This window comes from Danio rerio, chromosome 22 (genome assembly GCF_052040795.2).
Source record: "Danio rerio strain M-AB ecotype USA chromosome 22, GRCz13ab, whole genome shotgun sequence".
NCBI classification, from domain to species: domain Eukaryota; kingdom Metazoa; phylum Chordata; class Actinopteri; order Cypriniformes; family Danionidae; genus Danio; species Danio rerio.
The window spans coordinates 20137701-20163802 of NC_141042.1; the positions used below are offsets into that span (position 1 = coordinate 20137701).

General features: G+C 35.3%; 2 protein-coding genes and 1 pseudogene across 3 annotated transcripts; all 3 read left to right on the top strand.

Annotated features, from left to right (window-relative positions):
- Positions 568-1132, top strand: si:dkey-78l4.12 (annotated as a pseudogene).
- LOC147831559 (granzyme-like protein 1) lies at positions 3584-10959 on the top strand. Of its 2 annotated transcripts, XM_087304256.1 has the most exons (6): positions 3584-3766; positions 5499-5876; positions 6028-6178; positions 9681-9813; positions 10402-10653; positions 10734-10959. In XM_087304256.1, exons 2-6 carry the CDS (start codon positions 5822-5824, stop codon positions 10902-10904), a joined length of 762 nt encoding a protein of 253 aa, XP_087160382.1. In that variant the 5' UTR covers positions 3584-3766; positions 5499-5821; the 3' UTR covers positions 10905-10959. The 2 variants fall into 2 exon arrangements, with proteins under 2 accessions (XP_087160382.1, XP_087160383.1); XM_087304257.1 differs by lacking the exons at positions 3584-3766; positions 5499-5876; positions 6028-6178 and adding an exon at positions 8945-9112.
- Positions 10960-19542: 8583 nt separating this feature from the next.
- On the top strand, positions 19543-22703 carry LOC558805 (mast cell protease 4). Its single transcript, XM_087304255.1, has 5 exons — positions 19543-19763; positions 19828-19978; positions 20066-20204; positions 21709-21972; positions 22449-22703. Exons 1-5 carry the CDS (start codon positions 19706-19708, stop codon positions 22602-22604), a joined length of 768 nt encoding a protein of 255 aa, XP_087160381.1. The 5' UTR covers positions 19543-19705; the 3' UTR covers positions 22605-22703.
- The last annotated feature ends 3399 nt before the right edge of the window (positions 22704-26102 follow it).

The window sequence follows — 26102 nt, forward strand, 5'->3', positions numbered from 1 at the left end:
TACATGGTTTCTGTTCAGATGAATGGGGAGCATATCTGTGGTGGATTCCTCATTTCTGAAGAGTTTGTCTTGACTGCTGCACATTGCTGGCAAAAGTAAGAGTTTTGTTTAGTGTGAACTGTAACGTTGAGTTACCGACCAACATCAATGACTGCTGTCTAATTATACATATTGCCAATTTGTTCTTTCAACAGAGGTGACATTTTGACGTTGTGGTTGCGGCACATAAATTGAGCGAAAGCAAGATTTCAGACCGCTTTAGAGTGAAGTCTTACATCCCGCATCCAGACTTCAAACTGAAACCTGTTCTGAATGACATCATGCTTTTGAAGGTACTGACATTTAGTCGTTCAAAATGATATCTGATCAGGTAGCTTGAACCGCTGTGTTAGATTTGAAGATTACAGTCCTACAGAACATTATTTTCATCTGCTAGTCTATTTCCTACGTCATTTATTAGTGTCTGTAGAATGAAACATTTTTTTTATTCAATTTCTGTAGTTGTCAAAAGTTTAACAACCAGACTATATTTGAATGAATAATAAATGTGATTTTGCATTACAGCTGAAAGTGAAACTAAACAACAATGTTGGAACAATATCATTACCAATGAATGGAGAAGATGTTAAAGCGGATACTCTCTGTAGTGTTGCTGGCTGAGGAAGTGTATGGAAACTTGGTCCAGCAACTGATCGTCTAATGGAAGCAAACACATTTATAGTAACTAATGCAAAGTGTGATTATAGATGGGGATTTAATTATGAGGCCTCACAGATGATCTGTGCACATGGTCATGGTGGTTCCTGCCAGGTACGTATAAAAGATGATTATGGTTTGTTAAAGTATAAATGTATTTCACTAGTAGCATGTTGATCTGTGTTTCTTAACAGGGGGATTCAGGAGGTCCTTTGGTTTGTGGAAACACTGCTGTTGGAATAACATCTTTTGGTAACCCTTTTCGCTGCAATTCATATTTGCTTCCTAATGTCTATACTAAGATTTCAGCATATCTTCCATGGATCCACAGTATTATAGACAATTGTGAGTGATTTATGGAAAATGTATAAAAGGTAGAAATGTTTTTCTTGAGTTCTTCCATGAACCAATAAAAGTATCATATGGCATTCATCAAATCGCACTGTGCTTTTGTGAAATTGTGTTTAAAATCATTCAGCACTGTAGGTCAATTGGTGGCCAGACAAGTCTGATTAAAATGACTTTCAGAGTAAAGTAGTGAAATAAAGAGCTTGGTGAAATCTTCCTGTAAAAATTATATATTAAATATATACTACATTTTTGATAAAAGTAGCCAAGGAGACAATCCTAGTTCCCCCATCCCATTAAACATCCAGACAAAAGTGCTTTATAAAATGTGTTTCATCTACTTTCAATAAGCTCTAATATTATATATCATGTCTTTTAGGTATATTCTGTCTTATCTGTTGTGGAGCCATGTAGACCTAAAAACTGAGAAACAAAGAGAACATTTGCCCTACAATTTACCAGAACATTATTCAGGTCACTTGACCATACCCCTATTTCTGCAGAAGGCGCAATGAGATTGCGCAGCACTGTTAAATTACCTAGTTGGGGACTATTTTCAGGCACTGCATAATATCACTGTGCCTGCTGCAGCCATGGTACAACAAAAGTTCCTTGATTATTATGGCAGAATGAGAATATAGCTCCTAGTCAGCTTAGAAAATAGTACACCATGAAAATCCAGAATAGTCAAGCTTTACATAGGAAAATGATATCAACTTTTTTTTTTTGTGAGATGCTAATGATCTAATGCGATTCTATAATCTATGCTAAGTGTAGTAGGTTGCCCTTTAAATGCATGCGTTGCGGGCTATACCACGTCAAGGCTTTATAGGAGCTGGTGAGCTCTCTGTCTCTGGTTGGCATTTTGTTGTTTAGACCTGTTGATGGGATTCTCTCCCCTAGTTCTCCAGACAGCGGTGGCAGTCGGAAATTAACTTGATTGTGCACAGCCGGTTTTTGTGTATAATGCAACCCAGGCTCATTCTGAAAATGCTGTTTCTGGAGACCGTGAAATACGTCCAAGGAGGTACGTGTTTTTGCAGTTTTTGTTTTCGCGAATCCACGAGAGGTCACTGTGTGTGCTTTTTTGTTTCTCAAATGTCTCTTGCGTGTGTCGTTCGTGCCCGTGCTGTTCTCGCGTAAACCCACCAGAAGCCGCTGTCGACTGACTAAATGACTGAATGATTGACTAGGTGACCGGCCAATCTACTGACCCACCCTCCCTCCTCTTTCCCTAAACCCAACCAATTTCACCATTTGGCCCGCCCACCCTCTTACTTCCCCTGAACCCAACCGATGGTTTACAAAAGCTGTCCAGAAAAAGCCCTCGTCTGATTTTTACTACGTATTTGGATTTTACCACATTCTCACCCTGTTATAAACTTGTTCACTGTTTTTTTTTTTTTGGATTCTGTTTTACCTGATTTCTGGAACTGCTCTTCCTCGGACTTGAACCCGGTTGTTGTCCTTGTCAACTCCTCTCTGCATCTCAAGTCCGCCGACGTACACGACGAGCTAACTGGACAAACTGGTTGCCGCGAGAAAGCCCTCCACACAGAGGTAAATGGTCAGCCGGTAAACACCAAAAGGAACGGCATCATACAGCCCTGTAGGGTTCGCTTAACAAAATGAATTACAGCCATACGTACCTCCGGCTACATAATTCGTGGTCTTCAGAATCGTCCACAGGACTACGTTTTCAGAATGAGCCTGAGTTGGTATAATATAAAGTTCATTCCAAAGAGTCTGCCAGCTGCTGCTTTATTGTAACTTGAGTGGCATCTGGCCTTATTTGGAAGCGGTATTTCCATGTGTTCGTGTATTGGTCTTCAGACGCAAGCACCTCAGAATCCATCATTGGTGGTCAAATCTATGTGTGCTGCCTTTGAATGATTTACACAGGTCCTCAAACCACCTGCTCATGTTGCAGTCGAAAAGCATCTTTAGTCTAGTGTGTTTGTTACTTTCCCTGAAGTGATGTGATTTTTGTATGGAGTGTTATTTCGTTTTCTATTTTTTCCCTTTGTATGTGTTGTTGTTGCTATTGTTGTTATTATTTTGAGAAGTTGGTGTCGTTGTTATGATTGTAGGGATGATGTGACATTACTTGTTTATTGGTATTGCCAAATTAGAACCAAGGGTTTGGTGTGAATTTGATATTTTGAATTGTGTGGTTGGTGGTGTATACAATTTATTATACAGTATTTAGTTTTTATGGGTTTATGATTTTGTACTTAATGTTTATGGATCATATATGGTGGTCCCTATTTGTGTATTAAAATATGCTGGAGTGAGACACATTGAATAACAGCAAAGAATAACAACTTCTAACTAATCTCATTTTTGTTTGGTTTTGTGTGGGATTTATATTTGTATAGGCACCCTGGTGTTTTTGTAGATATTGTTTTGATGTGTTTTTCTTTCTTGTATTTTTCTGTTGTATTTTGTTCTAGTTTGTTGATTGTTCTTAAATCATACTAAACGTTTACTATTTTAGGTTCGTCAGGATTACCTAAATGATTTACATTTTCTGAATGCCAGAATATGGCAAAGCAGTGGCGCAGTAGGTAGTGCTGTCGCCTCACACCAAGAAAGTCGCTGGTTCGAGCCTCAGTTGGCGTTTCTGTGTGGAGGTTGCATGTTCTCCCTGCTTTCGCCTGGGTTTCCTCCTGGTGCTCTGGATTCCCCCACAGTCCAAAGACATGTGGTACAGGTGAATTGGGTAAGCTAAATTGTCTGTAGTGTATGAGTATGTGTGTGGATGTTTCACAGAGTTGGGTTGCGGCTGGAAGGGCATCCGCTGTGTAAAAAGCTTGCTGGATAAGTTGGCCGTTCAATCGGCTTTGGTGACCCCGGATAAATAAAGGGACTAAGCTGACAAGAAAATGAATGAATAAATGAATGAATGCCAGAATAATGAGAGAATTAATTTTTTTATTTTTTTGGAGAATTTTTATTTTATTTTTTGATAGTAAAAATTTTTACATACATTTCCTTGGTATTTTTTTTAGCTTTGCTTTTAAACTGTATAACTTTGGTCAAATGTTTTGGGTATCCTTCCACAAGCTTCTCACAATATTTTGAAGGAATTATGGCCCATTCCTCCTGATAGAATTGGTGTGACTGAGTCAGATTTGTAGCCTGTCTTGCTCGCACAAGCTTTTTAAACGCTGCCCACATAATTTCTATAGGATTTGGGATCAGGGCTTTGTGATGGCCACTCCAAAACATTCATTCTGTCACTCTAAAAGCACATTTTAACTTATTTAGCAGTATGCTTAGGATCATGGTCTGTTTGGAAGAACCATTTTTGGCCTAATTTTAATTTCCTGGCTGATGTCTTAAGATGTTGCTTTAGTATTTCTACATATTCTTTCTTTATGTGTAGGCTTGTAAGTTTCCCCTTTGTCATCCAAATGTAACACTGTTCATTATGGCCAAACAGTTCAATCTTAGTTCAATTAAACCACAGGACATGTCTCCAAAAAATATTCTTTTTCCCAGTGTAATTTATCAAATTGTAATCTGGCTTTTTTGTTGATTTTGGCTTGTTGATTTTTCCATGTTGTCACAAAAGAAAGCAGTGTGTTTGAGGTTTTCCTTAAATACTATTCTACAGTTGTGCCTCCAATTAACTTAAATGTTGACAATTAGCCAATCAGAAACTTACAAAACCTTAACTCCATCATCTGAGCTTTTTCAGAGGCATGATAATCTTATTATATGTAAACTTGACTTTTAGTCAAGAAAGTTATAAAAATTCATAAAAAATATCCCTTTCATTATTCTGTTATTAAGCATAACAGAAACACATTTGATTATCCTAACTTACCTAAAAGAGAAAACGTTAGTTTGGTTATGTGCCTTTTTACACAGTGTATGTAAACTTCTGGTTTCAACTGTATATTTGTATAGACTTTTGCTTATCGTATTAATCTTGTCTTTATTATTATTTGCCTGTGTTTGTATTGTCTTTTTGTGGATGGATGTATTTTGTTCTAGATTAATAATGGCTATACATTGATCCATTATCTACTTGTCAATTTGTAGGGATCATGCTTGAAGATTAAGGCCTTAAAAGGGTACAGAATTGGGAAAGTAACCTTAACTGGGGTTTTTGTCACTAGGAAAATTGTTCAATTGTAGAAATATTTTCATTGTGATGTTGAGCTCAATGTTTTAAAAAGTAAATGTAAGAAATAAAATTGAGATCTTTTTGAACACTGATCTAACTCTGTTCATTAAGTTGGAAACTTACCATTGGGGAGACCATCTTGGGGTTTGATCTTAGGGGCCTGGAGGGCCGTATCCCAGCCCCTTTTACATAAGCTAAGCTAATAGTGCTCACACCAGACCACAATATCAGTTGTGTTTAAAAAATGGTTAGACTCGACTGTTTAACTCTTGGGAAGTTGTAAAATGAGCTCATTTAAGTGGAGTGTTCTTTTCTTTAGGAGTCCTAAACTGCAGTGGCCAAGCAAAACTGAAGAGAGCAGAGTCATACCGTACTGCAAAATGGAAAAAGCAGCATTGGTGGTCTTGGTGACTGAGTCAGATTCATTAAGCTACCAGAAATGACAAGAAATATTAGCCAATAATTACATCAAACATAGAGAACATTAAGAACAAGCATAACACCAATCAAAAGCCACACCTCGGTGTGAAAGAGGAAGTACATGAACTACTTAGGGTAAACTTGCCCACTTTACTTTACACACCAACCATCAAACCAGAGAAGAACATCAGTAATCCGTAGCAACCTTCTAACACCAGCATCATGACCTTCTCTGTGCTTTTGCTAGTTTATTTGCTACCGAATCTGACCCTTCAAGGTAAGTGTGATAAAAAAAAAAATCGATGACCTTTAACCAATTATGTCTTCTACATTTAACGTAAATGTAAAACTTTAATGTTCACTATATTAAGAGACATTTGTCCAAGTCAGATTGATGTTTAACCAACCTAATTTGACTTTTCTCTTAGCATCTGTGAAGTCTGGCATAGTAAACGGGAATGAAGCTAGACCTCATTCAAGACCCTACATGGTTTCTGTTCAATGCAATAGGAAACACATATGCGGTGGCTTCCTTGTGTCTGAGCAGTTTGTCATGACGGCTGCCCACTGCTTTGTAAAGTAAGTAACCATTGTGAGTCAACAAAGCCCTGATGCAAAAGGGTCTTCAATTAGTGTATCTGCTTTCAGATTGACAAATACTATATTAGTGAATTGAGTCTCCTCTAGTCTTGAAATACAGTCATTATTTGACCTTTTAAAGGCATTCTTAAAAATCAAGATTACAAAGAGCATCATCTTCCACAAAGAGTGTTATTTCTATCTCATTAGGATGGATGTTTTTCGATACATGATTAATTTTTTGCTTCTTAAATTTTTCTAAACTGGAACATATCTTGACAGGCCTCTGTATATATCATATATTATTTGTGAGAGACTATTCCCCTTCCCCCCCCTACCCCCACCCCCACCATATACAGTTGAAGTCAGAATTATTAGCCCCACTTTTTCATTTTTTTCTTTTTTAAACATTTGTCAAATTGTTTAACAGAGCAAGGAAATTTTCACAGTATGTCTGATAAAATTTTTTCTTCAGGAGAAAGTCTTATTTGTTTTATTTTGGCTAGAATTAAAGCAGTTTTTAATTTTTTAAAAGCCATTTTAAGGTCAAAATGACTAGTTAAAATTACTGACCCTATATATATATATATATATATATATATATATATATATATATATATATATATATATATATATATATATATATATATATATATTGATAGACTACAGAACAAACCATCTTTATACAATAACTTGCATTTTTACTCTAACCTGCCTAGTAACCTAATTAACCTAGTTAAATGTCACTTTAAGCTGTATAGAAGTGTCTTGAAAAATATCTAGTACAATATTATTTAGTGTCATCATGACAAAGATAAAATAAATAAGTTATTAGAAATGAGTTATTAAAACTATTATGTTTAGAAATGTGCTGAAAAAAATCACTTTAAACAAAAATTGGGGGGAAAAAATAAAAAGGGGGACTAATAATTCTAAAACTATATATAAATATGTACACATTGATAAGATTTTTTTTAAAGGGCACCTATGGTGAAAAATCTACTTTGCAAGCTGTTTGGACAGACATGTGTGTATATATAGTGTATAGACTGTCATATTGTGGTGATATAAACACACAGTCCTGTTTTTTTATTTAATAACATAAAAACGGTGGACCAATTGGATCGGTTTTCAGACCGACCGCAACTTCATGTAGGAGAGCGGTCCTCCCGCCCACCAATATTGATTGACAGCCTCGCGTCACGATCATATCCTCAGTTTCTCGTTTCATGTCCGCCATTTTCAGCGTGTGAGTCAAAGCGATATCACTAAAGGAACACCCTTGCTTTATTAATAGATGAAAGGCTCATTGGGCTCAACACAAGATCAATATTCTCCACATTATCGCTCTAATCGGAATTATTGCTTGTACCTTTTGCGTGGCGTAGCGCCGTGCATTTTGGACTTCTGGGCGTGGGTCTCTGTCGGGGTGCAAGTGGCGGAGCTTTGGGTTGGCGGCTTGTTGGCCACGGCGCCGTTGTGTTTGCCCATGTGGAGGCCTGTGTTTGGAGTTCTGGAATGCATGGTGCGACGATTTGGGACACTTTATATTTCTGCCGCGCCACTGAGGGTGTCTGGTGTGCCATGTTGCGGCGCATTCGGTGCCTCAGTCAAAGTTAATTCAGTGTGTGTGGTTATCAGTCTCGGTGTACAAGCTCGGCACTTGTACACCAAGACTATACCAACTATACAAAGACACAAATGATTTTGTACTCTCTGCTTGGTCTGTGTCCGAGTCATACATGTATGGCTGAATGCTGATCCTAGCTTAGCTTAGCTTCTGTCTCTCTGTCTGTCAGCCTTTCTGTTGCAAACACAGAGCGTGGGATCTTTTGGCTCCCTTGTTACGTTGGGCGGTAAGCTAATTTTAAAACTAATTTTCATGTGAAGCAACACGGCCCTAAAACAGCAAACTGTGCATGGGCCTTAAAGTCCATGTGAGCTGCGATCGTTATTCTTTTCATAACGTGATGCAGTACCCTGAGAAATGGAATTTTAAATAAGCAAACAGTGGGTGTGGCTGTTATGGTGTTATTACAAGCCACGCCCATTACCTCAAAATCACGTAATCTGAAAAAATAACTAAAACCAAACAGAAAGTGCATTTTCAGATTTCAATTAAAGATTAAAATGACAAACTATTTTTTAATGACATGCACAGATGAATTATTCACCACAAAATTTTTAATGACTTTAATGCTAACCCTGCTAAAAAAACAGCTTAAACCAGCCTAGGCTGGTTGGCTGATTTTAGATAGTAGACCAGCCTGGTTTTAGAGGGGTTTAGGCCATTTCCAGACTGGTTTCCAGCCATTTCTAGCCTCGTCTAGTTGGTCAGTCTGAGAAATGACCAGCGAAAACCAACTTGACCAGCCTGGTTTAAGCTGGACATAGCTGTTTTGGCTGGGCTCCCAGCCTGACTAGGGTGGTCAATCTGGTTTTAGCTGGTCATTTTCCAGCCAGACCAGCTAAGACCTGGCTGCAAATGGTGAAAACCAGCCTGGAAATGGCCTAAACCCCTCTAAAACTAGGCTGTTTTTTAGCAGGGAAAAACTACTCAGGTGGTCATTTAGACTTTTTAATAACTTTGATAGGATTGAAACCCGTATACTGTAACTATAGTACCCAGTCTTTACCAAATGTGTATGTTTATTTATTTTCCAATGTATTATTGTTTGGAGTATTTATACCTTGAATTACCTTAACAGTCAAATTGATGGCATGGATTTCAGAGTTTCCCACTTATTCATGTGCATTTGAATATGTGCATTTCTGTTGCCTAGCAACTTCCTGCAAACAAACTCAACTTTACTTCAGGCATATCTTTCAAAACAAGTTTGAATGGTCACTGCAGATATTCTATTAGTTATATAATTCTGGTATCAGTGTTGAAGAATCCTTTTCCCCTTGGTATTGAGAACATTTCCTTCGAAGGCAAGTATATGGATGTTAAAGATTCAATGAAACAAATAAAATCAAAACCAACCATATGATTTTGTTAGCTCATATTGCTAGTTTTGTGCTGAACAATTTATCTGTGCATGTTCTTAGAAAATGGCTTGCCCCTGCATTCTTTAATTGAAATCTGAAAATGCACTTCCTTTTTTAGTTAAACTGTCAGATTACATATATCTTATTGGGCATGGTTAACATACTTAACCACGACCCTCCAACTGTCAGTTTTGACAACAATCAGAAATAGTGAAAGGTAGGTGTATGTTGGGTTGAAATAACTCTACTAAAAACCCTTTTCCGATCTTTCTGAATGACTACTGTGCTAGATCCATTCAGCTTGCAACAGAAAAAAACAAGCCACGCCCACTGTCTTCTCATTTATTATTTCATTTCTCTAGAAACTTCAACACAATGTGAAAAAAGTCACAGCTTCCTGTTCATGTGGACTTTAAGAACCTTTATTTTTAAGAGCGCAAGGATTCTGCAAACAATAGTTTGAATCCAAATGATTGTCATCATTTACCATCAAAATATGATTTCTTGCTAGTGGCAAAGAGCTGACGGTTGTGGTTGGAGCTCATGAATACACAGATGGTGCTAGCCGCATGGATGTGAAGTTCTACCACATCCACCCTGGGTTTGAGTCTAAAACTCTGCTAAATGACATCATGCTACTTCAGGTAAATGACTCAGCAAGGTTTTGCATTGTAAACTGAAGTAAAACCATACACTACATTGATCATGTGAAAATGTCCCAATCTCCTTGTGTTTTGGTAGATTGTTTGCTGTAGCAATGTTGTAAGTGACAAAAATGAATTGACATCTAATCTGAGCATTCAAATTGAGACATTCTAGATTAAAATCAAATGTGAATTGGATTTCAAACCATAGAGATGTGGTTACACTTAGGTTTTTGAACTGCACTGAAAAATAATATCGATTTTTTATGCCCCAAATATTTAGGAATAAGTAAACATCATGAAGACGTAGATAACTTAAGATCTAAAAACATTTTTTTTTTGTCTACATCTACATTGTCAAAGGCTTATGTTGAGATTTTCTCAATATTTTGATTTATTTTGAACCTTCAGATTTCAGATTTTCAGTTGCATTTCAGCCAGATATTGCCCACTACTCATAAAGTATATACATCAATGGAAAGCATATTTAATGAGCTTTCAAGTGATCCATAAACCTCAATTTCAGAAAATGGCAATTATGACTGCTGTTGTTGACAACGATTTTAATCATTGAATCACTTCATATAGCTACATAAAAAGGTCAAAAAGAGCAACAAAGTCAACTGGATCCCAATACCAAACGCAGACAAGGACATCAAGGCCAAGACTAAATGCAGTGTTGCAGGATGGGGGAAAAACACCACCCATGGTGAAGTAAGTGCCAAACTTATGGAGGTGAACGTCACTCTTTTTGACAAAAAAGCATGTCAGAAGTACTGGGGACCAACATACTCCACTTCAAAGATGATGTGCACAGGTGGTCATGGAGGATTTTGCCAGGTACAAATATATTCTGGACAAATATAGTGCATTTCCTAGAGAAATCTATTTAATTTGCTATCACTTTGTTCGACTCACAGGGAGATTCCGGAGGACCTCTGGTGTGTGACAAAGTTGCAGTTGGAATTGTTTCATTCAATGAGAAAAACAACTGTGATTCCCCAACAAAACCGAATGTCTACACCCAGATTTCCAAATTTCTGTCATGGATAAAATGCATTGTTGGTGGTGTGAAGGAAGAATTTGAATAATAAACATTTTTTCTAACATAAACATACTTATGTTAGAATACTATATTCTAACACACTCTGTTGTTTGTACGTGTGGATTTCTGTTGATCATTTTATAATCTGAATGATTGATTTGAACATTAAATGCTTTTGAGTGGAAAGTTAGTTTCAACCCTTCTCAGCAAAGCGGGTTTCCTGTGGGGGCTCAGCTCATCAAATGTGGTCAAACACCCTGTGAGAAAAAATAGTTTGCAAGACATCTTAAAAAAAAAAAGATGACGAAGCAAGATTATGAGACGCATTCTATTATTACTGTAAGAAACGCAAAATGTCTATTCTTGCAGCAGAGAAGCAAATCAAGCAATACATATTGCCAGAATAAGAAGTCAACTTAAAGTTATAGTTCACCTAAAAATGATAATGTTCTCACTATTACTCACCCTCAAATGGTTCCAAACCATTATGAGTAAAGAAGTAAAGACACTAAAGAAGATATTCTAAAAAAAAAAAATTTTTTTTTTAAATTTAAAAAAAAGCTGAAAACCTGTAACCAGTTGAGTAATTGACAGAATTTTCAGTTTTAGGAGAACTGTCCCTTTAAAATATAAAAGGATTAAAATATACATAGTTAAGGTTGTGTGCAAACTGTCCTAAGAGATATGAGAATTTGCCTGAAGTATTGAAAGTCTAATCCAAATCACGATAAATTAATCCACTCAGAACACCTGCCTCATCTTGGTCAGACAGCCCCCCACGCTCAAGCTATTGGCTGAGCCGTTGCTATGTGAGGCTGGTCAGAGGACAATGCTTCAACAAACACAGTGGTGTTTATACTTTACAAGAGAAATCGACCTACAAATGTGACGGTTCACTCACTCTGATGATTTCTTGCTCTTTAGAATACTATGCACTGTAAAACACAACAGTCAACTTTATCAAAGGAAATGAGTGTCGTCAACATAAAATCTTCTGAAAGTAATTCTACTCAATTGAAAAGAGTTTTGAACTCAGTGTTGAAGGCCATAAGTTAATTAAATACCTCATTGCTTTACCTGAAAATTAGGAGTTCACAGTACTCATATAGATTAGTTTTTTTTTTTTTTTTACTCAAATGGTGTGTTGCAATCGGTTTCCTCAAATGGTTTGAGTTGCCTTAACTTATTGGGTTTTACAGTACTCAGTTGGTTTGAGTTGACTTCATTTGTTGGGTTTTACTGTGGTCAGATTGCTTCGTTTACTCAAATGGATTAAGTACACAGTACTCATTATGATTAGTTTTTGAACTTAAATGGTTTGTTGCAATCGATTTCCTCAAATGGTTTGAGTTACCCTAACTTTCTGGATTTACAGTGTGGCAAAATGTGTTTTAATTCAAGTTCTTACACCTCCCACTTGATTACAAATCAATCAGGAAATGCTGATTTGTGGTTTGCTGTGACTGGAGGCTTGCACTTTGAGTAATACAAAGGCGAGCGACACGTTCACATGTTACTAGCAGAGTGAAACACTTCACTATAATCCTGCTCATCACACTTGTGGTCACATATGTTCATGTGACAGGTTTATTAGTTATTTAACCTTTTCATTTTGGTCTTTTGAACTCTTGAGGTATAAAATCTTGTTTTTATTCTCCACAGTTGCAGTTATGGGTGATTTAATCAAATGGGGAAAAAGTAACAAAATAATAATAATCCATGATATCTGTTTAGATCAATGTAAAACATATATGTGGGGGGTTTCTCATATCTCTTAAAGATAATTGGTAATACTATACAATAACATTGCATGAATAATGATGTATTTATACCTAAACTAAACATTACTTTATTATGAACTAATGATGAGTTAATGCATGCGCTAATCATGAACTAGCTTTAACTACAACATTAGTCATGAGTTCATTGTGTGAATGACAGCTACCTCCATTACTTGTTAGTGCATGATTGTTTGTTAATTAATGTATTAATTACCACATTAGATTATGCTTAATTTAACCATCATGAACTCATGATATGGTAATGTATTATTATATCATGATGACTTAACAACATCATCCTTAACTCATTCTTAACTACTCATGAACTCCTTATGCACGTCCACCTAGTGCGTTTATACTGAATAACAATAGAAAAGTGTTCTGCCGACATCAACATGAACAGTTTGAACACAAGAGTTCATGAGGAAGAGTAAATGATAATGTGCCCCTTCAAGTAAAGTCATGACAAAATTATACATTACCAGCTCATGAATTCATGATGGTTACATTTAGCTCAAATTTAAATGTTAATTAATACATTAACTAACAACATGTACTAACTAGTAATTGAGGTAGCTGTTATTCACGCATGAACTCTTGTGACTCATGATGTACTTAAAGTTAGTTCATGATTAGCGCACACCTTAACTCATTATTGATTCATAGTAATGTTTAGTTCACAAACAAATGCATTATTATCCATGTACTGTTATTGTAAAGTGTTACCAGATTATTGGTATAAGGCATTACAATGCAAAAAAAAAAAAAAAAACTGCAAACTTGCATGATATTTTTTCATCTGTGAAAAAAAATAAAAGTTTGCTTAGCATTTTGCTAATTAATTGACTCATCATTTCGTTTAAAAATTCAAAAGAAGAATTTGGCTTTAATTTCAGCTAATCTTGTTGCCGTGGTTTGAGTCACAGCCCTACTAAAGGGAATAACTTCATAACTGTGCTTTTTTGGATGTTTATTACTAGACTATTGAAAATACTGTATACAGGCCTAGATTACAAATGAAAAAAAGGTCATATGACTTGACATGAGAAAATAATGGTTGCGGAGTGACCTTAATTTTTTGAGTTATTTAAGTTACAGGAAGTAATTTAAATGACATAACTATGAGATATAGACCATTTTGAGGGATGTAAACGATAACAAAGGTACTTACATATTTCCTGTTTTATATCTTTTAATTTTCAAAGCTTTTGAAAAATCTAAAAGTTCCAAATATTGATAAATGATCCAATGGCAGGTGTTTTAACGTAAAGTTATCATTGAATTGGCTAGTGTTACAGTTATGAAATAGTTTGACAACAAGCAGGAAATGTTTATGGGCCAATGACATGACCACACTGAAATGGCCTATAAACTCAAAAAATAAATAAATAAATAAATAAATAAATAAAATTAACCAAGAACCAATCTTTAAAAAATCGGATTTTTTAAAAACTAACGCTTCATCGTAAGATTCCATTTTTCCATTTCCAATCTGAGTTCGAAACAAGCTTCCATATGCAAGTCGTTTCCTCATAAGGAGCCGAGTAGAAAATTACTGCCAAAGAAATTCAATTACATCAAAAATCTGAAGTTTTACAAAGATATGCTGGAGAAAATATTGTACTAAAGGCAAGCTAAACTTCACCACATGCAGCCATGCTTTAACACTGACTGTCAGGATAAGTCACTTGTATGTGGAGTGGCTGAAGACCTCCAATGAGCTGTTGACATGAATTGAACCAGATTTTGGTAAGAACCCAAACAATACAAGCATAAAAATGTAACAAAACCAAAAAAAAAAAAAAAAAATCTGTGTGTATGGGATGACACAAGGTGAAAGTACTGAACTACTGAAATTACTCTTGATGGTTCATTGGGTCTCGTCTTTAATTTGTATTTTATATAGGATTCAAGTCAAGTGATAGCTGGGCCAATCTACAGCTTGATTTTCTTTCTCTGAAAGCATTTGAGAGTTTCCTTGGCTGTCTTTTGGATCATTGTCTTGTTGAAATGTCCACCGTGGTGTTGGAATATCTAGCTAATTCCATGCATGTTCAATAAGAAAAGGTCTAGAGAGGGTTTTCTTCAATGCCAAAAATATTAGTAATTTATTAGATACAAATGAATAATTCGATGACAGAGCTCTGGGTTACGTTACCCTAATGCAATACAAAAATTACATTCAAGAGGTTTGCAACTAACATACATTTCAAGACTCCAGCATATATACACAACTGATATTAACAGGTGGAGTTTTGGTTTAATGTCACTTATCAGTCATTCCGCAGTCCTTTGGCTCTTGTACCCCAGACATACTTCCTCTTTCTTCAACCCTTCTCTGCATACCAGAACTGAACAATTACGTGCATCTTAAATATATTTCACAACTTCTACAAGCATCATGACAATTTGTGACATGTCTAGACTTTGTATTAAACAGCAGACTGAAACAAGGGCCCCTGCCCTAAAATTATTCTTATTCTGCTTTTTCCACTTGTCAGAAGTTCCTTATAAAAAGTATGCAGTAAAAAAAAGAGGTAAAAAAAGTGTGTCTGGTCAAGATGTGGTATCACACAATAGAAAAAGGTTGATTAATCTGTTATTAGTCTACACATTACTCTAATAAAAAATAAAGACACAAAAGTAATAAAAATAAATTCCTTTTTTCCAACACTGTAGTGATGGGAAGTTCGGCTCGTTTTACTGACTCGGATCTTTAAGTCTCGTTCATCGAGATGAACGAATATTTTTTTGTAATTTCATTCATTTGGTTCAATTTGCCAAAATATTATTAAAATGTTACAAATTGCTTCCAAACACATCTACAACTAGCCCAAAAGGTTGATCACATGACAAATAAGTCATAAATAGAATACTATAAGGAGCAGAAAATAATTCAGTGTTTACCTGCTTTTTTGTCTATGACGGTATTGTTGTCTCTTTGCTCAGCTCACCTCTTCATGTCTTCAAATGCCAGTGGTTCGTTCACGTTACACTAGGGATGTAACAATATTGTAAATACCGTCATACTGCAATAGTAATTTTTTTCAATATTACTGTAGGCGCATGACTCAAAACTATTTCTGAGAAAAGTTTGCTTAGGCGAATGAAGCGAGGTAGCGGGAACTACAATTCCCATCAGCCTAGGCGTGGCCATCATCCTTTTCTTTCTGTTGTCACTACAGATCCAGTAATGCGGAGATGGAGTGTGTTGCTAGTAGCGGGGAAGAAAAAGAGCTGGAAATTATCTAACCTAAAGCGGGTTTTAAATCGGATGTGTGGAAGCATTTCGGTTTCTTTCTGAAAAGATACGAAAAAGGAGAAAAGGTTACAGACAAAGAAAAAAACAGTATGCAGGCACTGCCAGACTGTGGTGGAGTATAAGTTGGGGAATACGACTAAAAACAGTCATGGGGACTGCAGAACACAGCAGTTAGATTGATGCAGACATTGACTTGTTCCGCAAAGAGACCTCTATCTCACTCATGGCTTGTCCTCTCAAGTGGTGGAAAGACAATGCACAACGTTACCCACTGCTGTCAACCTTGGCTAAATCATATCTCTCTGTCCCAGAAACCTCAGTCCCAAATGAGAGGGTTTTTTTTCTGTTGCAGGGGACATGCCCAGAGATCCCAGCTTTTTCCAGATTATAGTTATATGATAATTTTCCTTAAAAAACACATCTTTATCTAAGTGAGTGAGTGATTAAATGTTGAATGTGATGAGTTTTCAACAATACTAAATTGAAACTTTATTTTTTTATATAGTTTAATAGTTTTTTGTTTAAGTTGAAATTGAAGTTCCTGTTTTGAAACTTACAGATAGATGGCTAATTTGTATGTCATTGATATGTTCAATGCTAAGGTAAATACACTTTTGGCACTTTTTTCAAGTCTTTTCATTAGTTTTGTTTTTCCTGTAAATTATTCAATAAATACCGCACCGTGCCATTCATACCGAGGTATTATTGTAATGTGAAGTTCTGATACCGTTACATCCCTACGTTACACTGATAGTCACATATAATCTTAACCAATGTACACAGTCAGAGCCGATAGGAGCCATGATAATTTGTTCACCTTTCGAGTCTTCTGATTCTCGAGTCATTCGTTCATCACGTGACAGAATGACTCAAGACTGTACATTTTAAAACACTTACATTTTAAAATGCTTAATAATAGCATTACATTTTAATCTAAATTTAAAAGTATAATTTACTTTACATTTTTCTAATAAAAATAATGATTATTTTTAATAATTATTTTTTAAAACTCATCACAATCCCAAGCAAGGACAAACCGCTGAAGCCGAATTCATGGTCGCGGGATGGGGGAAAACTGAAAAACACACAACAGAGAATGATCTTCTAGTGACAGACGTGTTGATTATCAACAAAACCTATGTTTAAAAATCTATGTTAAACTGCCTGACAATATCCTCTGTGCTGGAGGCTACGAGAATGGCACTTGGCAGGTACATCAACAAAACCCATTGATATTTTGTTGAACGTTCAAGAGTCTATCTACCTTTTTCTGTATGCAACCAACGAGGTGAAGTTATTCTCCTTACAGTACATCTATCCGGTTTTAAAAAACAAACTTAGCAGATTTAACAAATTATCGTTAGCATATCACAAATAACCCCAAAATCTGAAAACAAGCCATAATCTGAAGGAAAAAAACACAGTGAACTCAAAAGACCACAAAGTTGGTCATATAAATAAAGCACTGTCAAAATTACCTTTTACTGAGATTTGCAAATAGATAAGGATTATTTTAGCCGTATTATTTTTAGTTCATTTATAGAGCCCCATATGTTGGGTTTTTAAAAATGACCATCCATGCGTGTGTAACACAGCACCAAGTGAATAAAAACATCTAGCTATTAACACTATCAACACTATTTATTCTTTAACGAAATAGTCGACTAAATTAATTGAGTTGGAATCAGATCTTTTGCTTGAACGCATCGACATTGATACGGCACATCACCAAATATGTAGTTCAAGATCAGGTAAATTGTGAACGCGCATTTCCCTTCATACATTAGCTGAGTGCGGGGGATCACAGGACTGATCATGAAGTGAAGATGACGATCACTGACAGATGGAGATTTGGCTGCGGGGAATAAAAGGGTTAAAGTTTATTTTTACAATGATACCAAAATATAGCCAACCATGTGTTGATTTTTGATACAAAACCTAAGCTGGTTACATTTGCTATTAATGCAAGGGGCAGCAGGGACTATCATGTATGGGACTTTGTCAGTAACCGTTACAGCTAAAATGGACCAGTTTCTTCTTCCTTCGGATCATAAGATGTAAGTGTAATTAAAATTGTTGCCTCGTTTTGTGTAGTTTGCAAAATGCCTGTTTAATTGTGTGTTATAAGTTGTAATTGTCCTGCGCAGCTTGTAATCACATATCTATTACAGATCAGTGCTTGTACTGTATCTCTCAGGTTAAACCTTCATGGGGCTTTTCACATAGTCACCAAAACCAAATTGAAAATGCAACGTGTGTTTCTTCCTATACCGATTTACATTGCATTTCTGAACTCGCGATCCTCTGCTGTTTGTCTTTGCTATAGCCACCATCACCTGTTCCTATACACGCGGCACAGTCAATTTTCAAAATAGTTCAGCTTTTTAACACTGTGTGGATTAATACTGATTGTGTGTCCTTGTTATTTCTTGGGGTAAGTGTTAAAGAGGGGTTTGGAAACAAATGTATATTTTTGACCTTGCATGCATATCAGCCAGTTGTTGGAGATCCCCCAAAACCAAATATGACCTTTTATAATGCAAAATAGGGGCTCTTTTAATGGAAGTTCTCCTAACGCGAAGTGCAACCCATAATTTCAAACACAGCCATCGCATGCTGAAAAAAAGGTGGAACCTCTTCAGAACCCAATACTAATGTGACTGTTAATCACTCCTAATCACATTATCATTGCAGGGTGATTCGGGTGGGCAGCTAGTGTGCAGTGAGCAAGCAGTGGGCATTGTCTCTTTCAACATGGGCCGATGCGACTACCCCAATGCTCCAAATATTTACACTCAGATTTCCAAATACACCTACTGGATCAAAAAGATGATCCATGGAGGTGACTGATGCCTGTATTAACATAAGCATTTATGATATGTATTTTTGAAGATACAGATCTCAATATAGATTGTAGTAAATGTGAAAAAAAACAACAATAAAAATAAGCAATGAGTCTGCATTTCCCTCTTTTAAAGTGCCACTTCAGAGAGGGTGAACTGACATGATGATTTTTCTTCTGTAGACCACAACAAACAGCTCATTATTTCTTTAAAAAATTCTAAAGAAGTATTTAGTTTTAATTTCAGCTAATCTTGTTGCGGTGGCTTGAATTAAAAGTCTACTAAAGGGAATGATAACTTCATAGCTGTGCTTTTTTTTGAGTCATGCATGTTCATTATTAGGTTGTTGAAAACATCCAGGCCTTTATTCCAAAGAAAAAAAAAACGTCATATGACTTGACATGAGAAAATAATGATTGCTGGGTGAACCGAAGCCCTCCATAATCTTGTCCCACAGAAAAAAAAAAAAAATAATTAAAAAAAAATTACATATATATATATATATATATATATATATATATATATATATATATATATATATATATATATATATATGTTTTTGACTGCTTATATAGCTACAGCAAGTCATTTTAATGATGTAAACTGACAACTGTGAGATACAAATGAGGAAATAATAAAGTCAGAATTAAAGATTCATAATAAAATTGTGACAATTACTTGCCACTTTTTCCATTTCTAATCCGTGTTGGAAACAAGCATTTGTATGCAACCCATTCCCTATAACGAGCTGAGTAGAAAATTACTGCCAAAGAAATTCAATTATATTCAAAATCCTAGGTTTTACCAAGATTTGCTGAAGAACATCTTGTACTAAAGGCAAACTTTACTTCACCAAATGGAGCAATGCATCAACACTGACACAGGATGAGTCACTTATGTGGTGTGGCTGAAGACCTATATAAGTGAGTGGTGGTCTTCACCAAGTGCATTTTTTACCAAGATGACTAAAGCGATCAGCCTGCTGCTCTCAGTAACTCTGATAAGCTTGGCACTGACTGGTTAGTAAAATCTAGCTTTACTGATTAAACGATTACAATTTGTGGTTAATTGTCACTGTTTTAGGTGCATTCGGAGCTGATATCATCAATGGCAAAAAGGCTAAGAAGAGCTCTTTGCTGTACATGGCATCAGTGCAGATTAATGGAGAACACAAATGTGGAGGATTTCTGATTGATCCAAGTTACGTGCTCACGGCTGCACACTGCAATAAACAGTAAGAGGCTGCTGTTGAACTGGAATATGTTTGTTGTCTAATGGAACTGTTTGGTCATTTGTGTTTATGCTTGTCTTATGATTATAGAGGCAATATGAGTGTGATCCTGGGAACCCATGACATCAGTCCAAAAGGGACAAATGTGAAACGTTACAGAGTGCAAAATAAGCATATACATCCATCCTACAAATCTGTAAAAACTGGGAAAGACATCATGCTTCTAAAGGTACAATATTTCATAAATAAGTGCAAAGTAAAAAAAAAAAAAAAAATTTAAGGTCAAATATTCTGTAGATAATGTATATATATAAGTTGTAAAATATTTGACATATATTGATTTTTATCTATTTTTTCAGTAAATATGTCATATTTTTATAAATTATTAAACATATATTTATTAAAATAAAACATTAGTTGAACATCTTTAGAAAGATAAAAGACATTTAAATTAATGTGAGATATTGGGAAAAACTACATTCTTACAAAACATTTACAGATTTTTTAGTTTCTCTTGAATTTTGCTCTTCTTTAAATTTTTATTTAGTATTTTTATCCTATATAAAATTTGGGTGTACTAATTTTGGACTGTAATCATTAGTTTTTTTTTTTTTTTTAGATTAGCTCCATATTTGGCTTCATTGTTGACTACATTTACATTTAGTCATCTAATAGACATTTGTCCAAAGTGAGGAGGTATTCAGAAGAAGTGCTAATTAATTAAAGTTACCTTTTCATGCTTTGAGAATTTAGTGCTAGGGTAGGATTTTTTTTTTTTTTTTTTGAGAGGGAAAGAGAAAGAAAATGCTTCCTTCACCGGGGCAGGTGTTCTCTGAAGAGAAGAGGTTTCTCATTGTCGTTTAAAAGATACGAGTGTATCCACAGTTCGAGTGGGAATAGAAAGATCATTTCACCAGTAAGAACCATTAAATGAAAAGGTTTTGGAAAGTAACTAACTTGTAGCGTCTCTGCGATGGCACCGCAAGACAGTGCTCACACCCTGACCGTGGGCCCCTAAAGGAGATGTAAACCTTCAGGAGTAGGTGGAGGTAAGAGGGTGCAGTGCCAGTGGCCATCCTCTAAGCAAACATCAGTGGTTTGAATTTGATCTGAGCTTCAACTGGTAACCAATGTAGAGAGATTTGGATGTGGAGAGAAGATTTTTTTTCAACACATTTCTAAACATAATAGTTTTAATAGCTCATTTCTAATAACTGATTTATTTCATCTTTGCCATGATGACAGTAAATAATATTTTACTAGATATTTTTCAAGATACTTCTGTAGAGCTTAAAAGAAGATTAAAAGACTTAACTAGGTTAATTAGGCAGGTTAGGGTAATTAGGCCAGTTATTGTATAACGATGGTTTGTTCTGTAGACAGAAAAGAAAAAATTTAGCTTAAAGGGGCTAATCATTTTTTGTGTGTGTGTGTGTGTGTGTGTGTATATATATATATATATATATATATATATATATATATATATATATATATATATATATATATATATATATATATATATATATATTTACATTTTAATTGTAACCAAAGAATAATGGTATAATCAAATATTATTATTTTGTAACAAATAAGAGTATTTTATTTTTATCTTAATTTAAATGTATAATTTGCAATATTTTTTTTCAATAATGATTATTATATTAATTGTAAACTTTAAATAATTTTTACAATGCTAATCCTGAAGACCTCCCTTTTCCTTTCTGAAATTCTAGCTGTACAAGAAGGTGAAGATAGGCAAAGATGTAAAACTCGTCACAATCCCGAGCAAGGACAAACCGCTGAAACCGAAGTCCAAGTGTCTGGTTGCAGGATGGGGGAAAACTGAAAAAGACAACACTGTGAACGATCTTCTGGTGACAGATGTGTTGACTATCAACAAAACCGTCTGCCAATCAGTGTGGAAAAAAATCAATGTTGAACTGCCTGACAATATTCTCTGTGCTGGAGGCTATGAGACCAAAAGTGGCGCTTGCCAGGTACATCTACAGAATCTATCGATGTTTTGGTGAACGTTCAAGAGTCTGTCCACCTTTTTCTGTATGTAACCAATGAGGTGGAGTTATTCTCCTCACAGTACATTTATTCAATGTTTAAAAACAAACTTATTCAAATTGAATCATTGTTAACAGATCATAAATCACCCAAAAAATCTTAAAGCGAGCCTTATTGTTGTTGTTCTGTATAACATACAAAAAGAAAATAGTCTGAAGGAACAAAACATAGCAAACTCAAAAGACCACAATGTTAGTCTGCTAACAGTTAGTTTGCCTATAGATACAGTATGGATTATTTTTAGCAAAGCCTTACTTTCGGTTCACTTTCGGTGTGTTCCCCACACAGGAAGTGCAACCCATAATTTCAAACAGCCATAACATGCAGAAAATGGTGGATACTCTTCAGAACTCAATACTAATGTGATTGTTAATCACTCTTAAACACATTATCATTGCAGGGGGATTCAGGTGGGCCGCTGGTGTGCAGTGGACAAGCAGTGGGCATCGTCTCTTTCAACATGGGCCGCTGCGACTACCCCAATACTCCAAATATTTACACTCAGATTTCCAAATACACCCACTGGATAAAAAAGGTGATCCGTGGAGGTTCCTGATGCCTGTGTTAACCTCACCTGTATCAAAATAAACTTTTATGGTACCACTTATATGCTACAGATTAAACATTGTAATAAATGTGAGAAAACAACAATAAAAACTCAATGACTTCCTTCTTTTAAAGTGCCACTTCAGAGAGAGTGAAACTGTTCGAGGGGCTGTTTGATTCTCAACCGCAGCTAAAGCACACTGACATCAACCACATCCTAAGTTACAAAACTGTCTTGTCTTTTAAAAATTTATGCATGAGAGAGGGGGAAAAAAAAAGCTTGAGAGGACACTTTACACTTACAAAGTCCTGGAGACACAAGCAATCGATTGGTCAGGGTGTATAAAAAGTCTCTATAGCAAAGAATTCCTTTCATCAAAGAACATTTAGCTTACATATTTAAATCTGTCCCTTACAGACAAAAATGATCTTGATGCATGAAGGAACCCATGTTGAAAATAACAACAGAAAAAAAAGAAAAAAAAGAAGAAATTGCTCCAGAAAGAGCATCTGGTGTGGTGTTGTATTAGTACAAGCTCATATAGGGCCTGATTACTTCACTTCATAACTTCATTCTTTTTTTTTTTTTTTTTTTTGTATTTGTGAATCCTTGAATTGTGAAAACAGATCCATTTACATTTCAACACTTCAAGGCATCTCTGCTAAACAATTATGATTCCGATCTTCAAATCACACGCTATATGCAAATTTAACTAGATTACGTTGACTAAAGCGCCAGACAAACCACATGTAGTTAATTAATCTTATTATTTACAGAAGCGTGAACTACTGTATATATCTTATTTGCCATTTTAATTATTTTATGTGCAGGCTATAAAAGGGGCGCCTGCAGGATTTTATTCCAAGGTATGCACAAATCCAGCCCCGCCCCCTTCCCGCAATGATAAAGAAACATGGATGCTTACTGTCAAAGGCTACGTTATTTAAGGGCATTCGTTATGACATAATTCATTTTCTTTTTAATTTTACTATTTTGTTGAAATCTAAATGTAATAAAGCACATCAGCACCAAGAGAAAACCAGACGCTTATGTAAAATTATGACATATTAAAAAAATGTGTAAATATATGACAGAAAATTGTGATACAATACAATTAGTGAAGCACTGATTAAATCCTTACTTTCCACTAACCAAAAATCATCCACCCGCACAGTTGAGTAGTTGACGAGCTCAAATAAAAATATAATTTGTTAAATTTTCTTTAAAAAAAAATATTTTTTACATATATATAGCCTCTTTGTTTAAATATTTTTCTTGGTCAACTACCTTCTAAACAAAATAGAAGAATGAATAACATTTCAGGTGAAGTGCTTCAAAACAAATCCGCTATATGCTTTAACAATGCCAAATCACTACCTGGATTGTCTAATAAAATAATAATCTAGCCTACATAAAATTAAAGTGAGATATTCAGTTTCAGAGAAGCCTATATTGAACTGTTAAATCATTAATCAAATAATTTAAATGAGCAGGACAGGGATTTACACAGTAGCCTTTTCGCAACAGCACTGAACATGTTTCCAAATTACCTTGGTTGAATAAACTTGGTTGAAAAGGTGAGAAAACTCAAACTCGTGAGAATGGAGATGTCTGCTTATTTATGCTAGTCTGTTAGATAAAATTGTTTAAAACACAAATTGTTTAAAACACCTTGAATGGTAGCCATTAGGATTAGTTTTTGTCTCATTAGTTTTAGGCTTTTTGGCAAATGTCTCAATGAAGTTTATTTGTTTAAAGAGTATTTACTCATTTTGAGGCTTGTTTTAAACAATAGCTATCTGAATTGTAATTGTTAGGGTGTGGAAAAAAACGCTAGCAAAACTAAAGCCAATAGATTTCTTTAACCATCTCCCACAATGCAAGTTCATACACTTTAAAACACACAAACACACACTTCTATTTGTTGTCATTCTTTCATGCTTTGTCAATATATCGTAGTGTATACAGTTTAATAATCAATTTAAATTATGTAATAATTTTTTTTTTTAAAGCTGCATTAACCCTCTGGGGTCTGAGGGTGTTTTGGGGCTCTGGAGAAGTTTTGACATGCACTGACATTTGTCTTGTTTTCAGTATCTTTAAAACATATTAATGGCTAAAGTGTGATAACACTGTAAACAGCACAAGTTAGGCTACAATAATACTTAAGCAGCATGTTTGTATGTGTTTGTGTTTTTGAGAAAGAAACGTTAATGCGTGGTAGGGGAAAAACTAAAATTTTGAAGCCACTGAAAGAAGGCCGTGAAACACACAGAGAACATTTGTGCACAAGACTTTTGAGAACTGGATATTGTAACTCCTGCAAAGGAGATCGGATTTATATCACACTCAAATATGTTTCAGAGGACGTTTACAGCTGCCCATATCATGATTGGATAGCTATCTGACCTGAAAATATAAATAAATAAAAATACGCATGGAGTAAACAGGTGAAAACAGCCATTGATTTCTACCTTTCAGCTCCAACCCTGATCAAATACAACTGAACCCATTTATTTAGGACCCGAGACAGCACTTGATAATTACAGACATGTGTTTGATTGGAATTGCAACTGAAATCTGCAGGAAGATAGATATCCAAATATAAAGTTGGTGACCCCTGCTTTAAAGGGTTAATTCACTCCAAAATGAAAATTATGTTATTAATTACTTTCCCTCAGTTTGTTCTGATTCCGAACCTGTGAGACCTTCATTGGTCTTCGAAATACAAATTGTAATCTGAGAGCTCTCTTATCCTTCATATATAGCAATGGTGACAATCTGTTTAAAGTTCCTAAAAGTATCAAAACAGACCAAACAGCTTCAGTGGTTTATTCAGAATGTTATTATGCTACAAGAATTCCTTTGCATGCACATGAAACTATTTTTTTCCAATCAGTTTTGTCAGTATAGGGGGGTCATTTACAAGAAATGTGCGTTGACGTATACAATGGATGCATTCAACTGAGTGCGACATGCATGAAAACAGTAGTGCTCTGGTCAATGCGCACCCTATAATGACACTGAGGACAATAATATTCATAATATTCTGATTGAACCACTACATGCTCTTTTTTTCAGGATATTTGTGTATATTGTGACTTGAAGTCTGGATGAGGGAGCTCTCAGAATTCATCAAAAATATTAATTTTCACCCCCAAAGGCAAGCAGGATGTGCTTGACATTGATATTAAAGTCAGCACCAAAAGACAGATTTCACCAATTACAGTATTAACACAACACTCAATGCAAGAAGTTTTTTTAAAAATATATAAAAACACTATTCTTAAATCAATTACTTTGCAACTAACAATAAAAAAATGTATTTTTCATCCAAAGATCGACATCAGAATTATATTGTATTGGCCAAAGTTAAGAAACGTATTTAAAACATCGTCCAGCTCTACTTTAAGTTTGAGCACTTTAAGGTCTAAATTCTCAGAAACTTAAACCCCAATTGTCCTAAAAACCCAGATTAAAAACAATCACGATAAGACTGTATATTGT

Coding starts and splice junctions, on each gene's coding strand:
- LOC147831559 (XM_087304256.1), top strand. CDS start 5,822: ATGACCTTCTCTGTGCTTTTGCTAGTTTATTTGCTACCGAATCTGACC. Junction 6,179..9,680: donor GCTGCCCACTGCTTTGTAAA/GTAAGTAACCAT, acceptor ATTTCTTGCTAG/TGGCAAAGAGCTGACGGTTG. Junction 10,654..10,733: donor GTCATGGAGGATTTTGCCAG/GTACAAATATAT, acceptor TTCGACTCACAG/GGAGATTCCGGAGGACCTCT.
- LOC558805 (XM_087304255.1), top strand. CDS start 19,706: ATGACTAAAGCGATCAGCCTGCTGCTCTCAGTAACTCTGATAAGCTTG. Junction 19,979..20,065: donor GCTGCACACTGCAATAAACA/GTAAGAGGCTGC, acceptor TTATGATTATAG/AGGCAATATGAGTGTGATCC. Junction 20,205..21,708: donor AAGACATCATGCTTCTAAAG/GTACAATATTTC, acceptor CTGAAATTCTAG/CTGTACAAGAAGGTGAAGAT.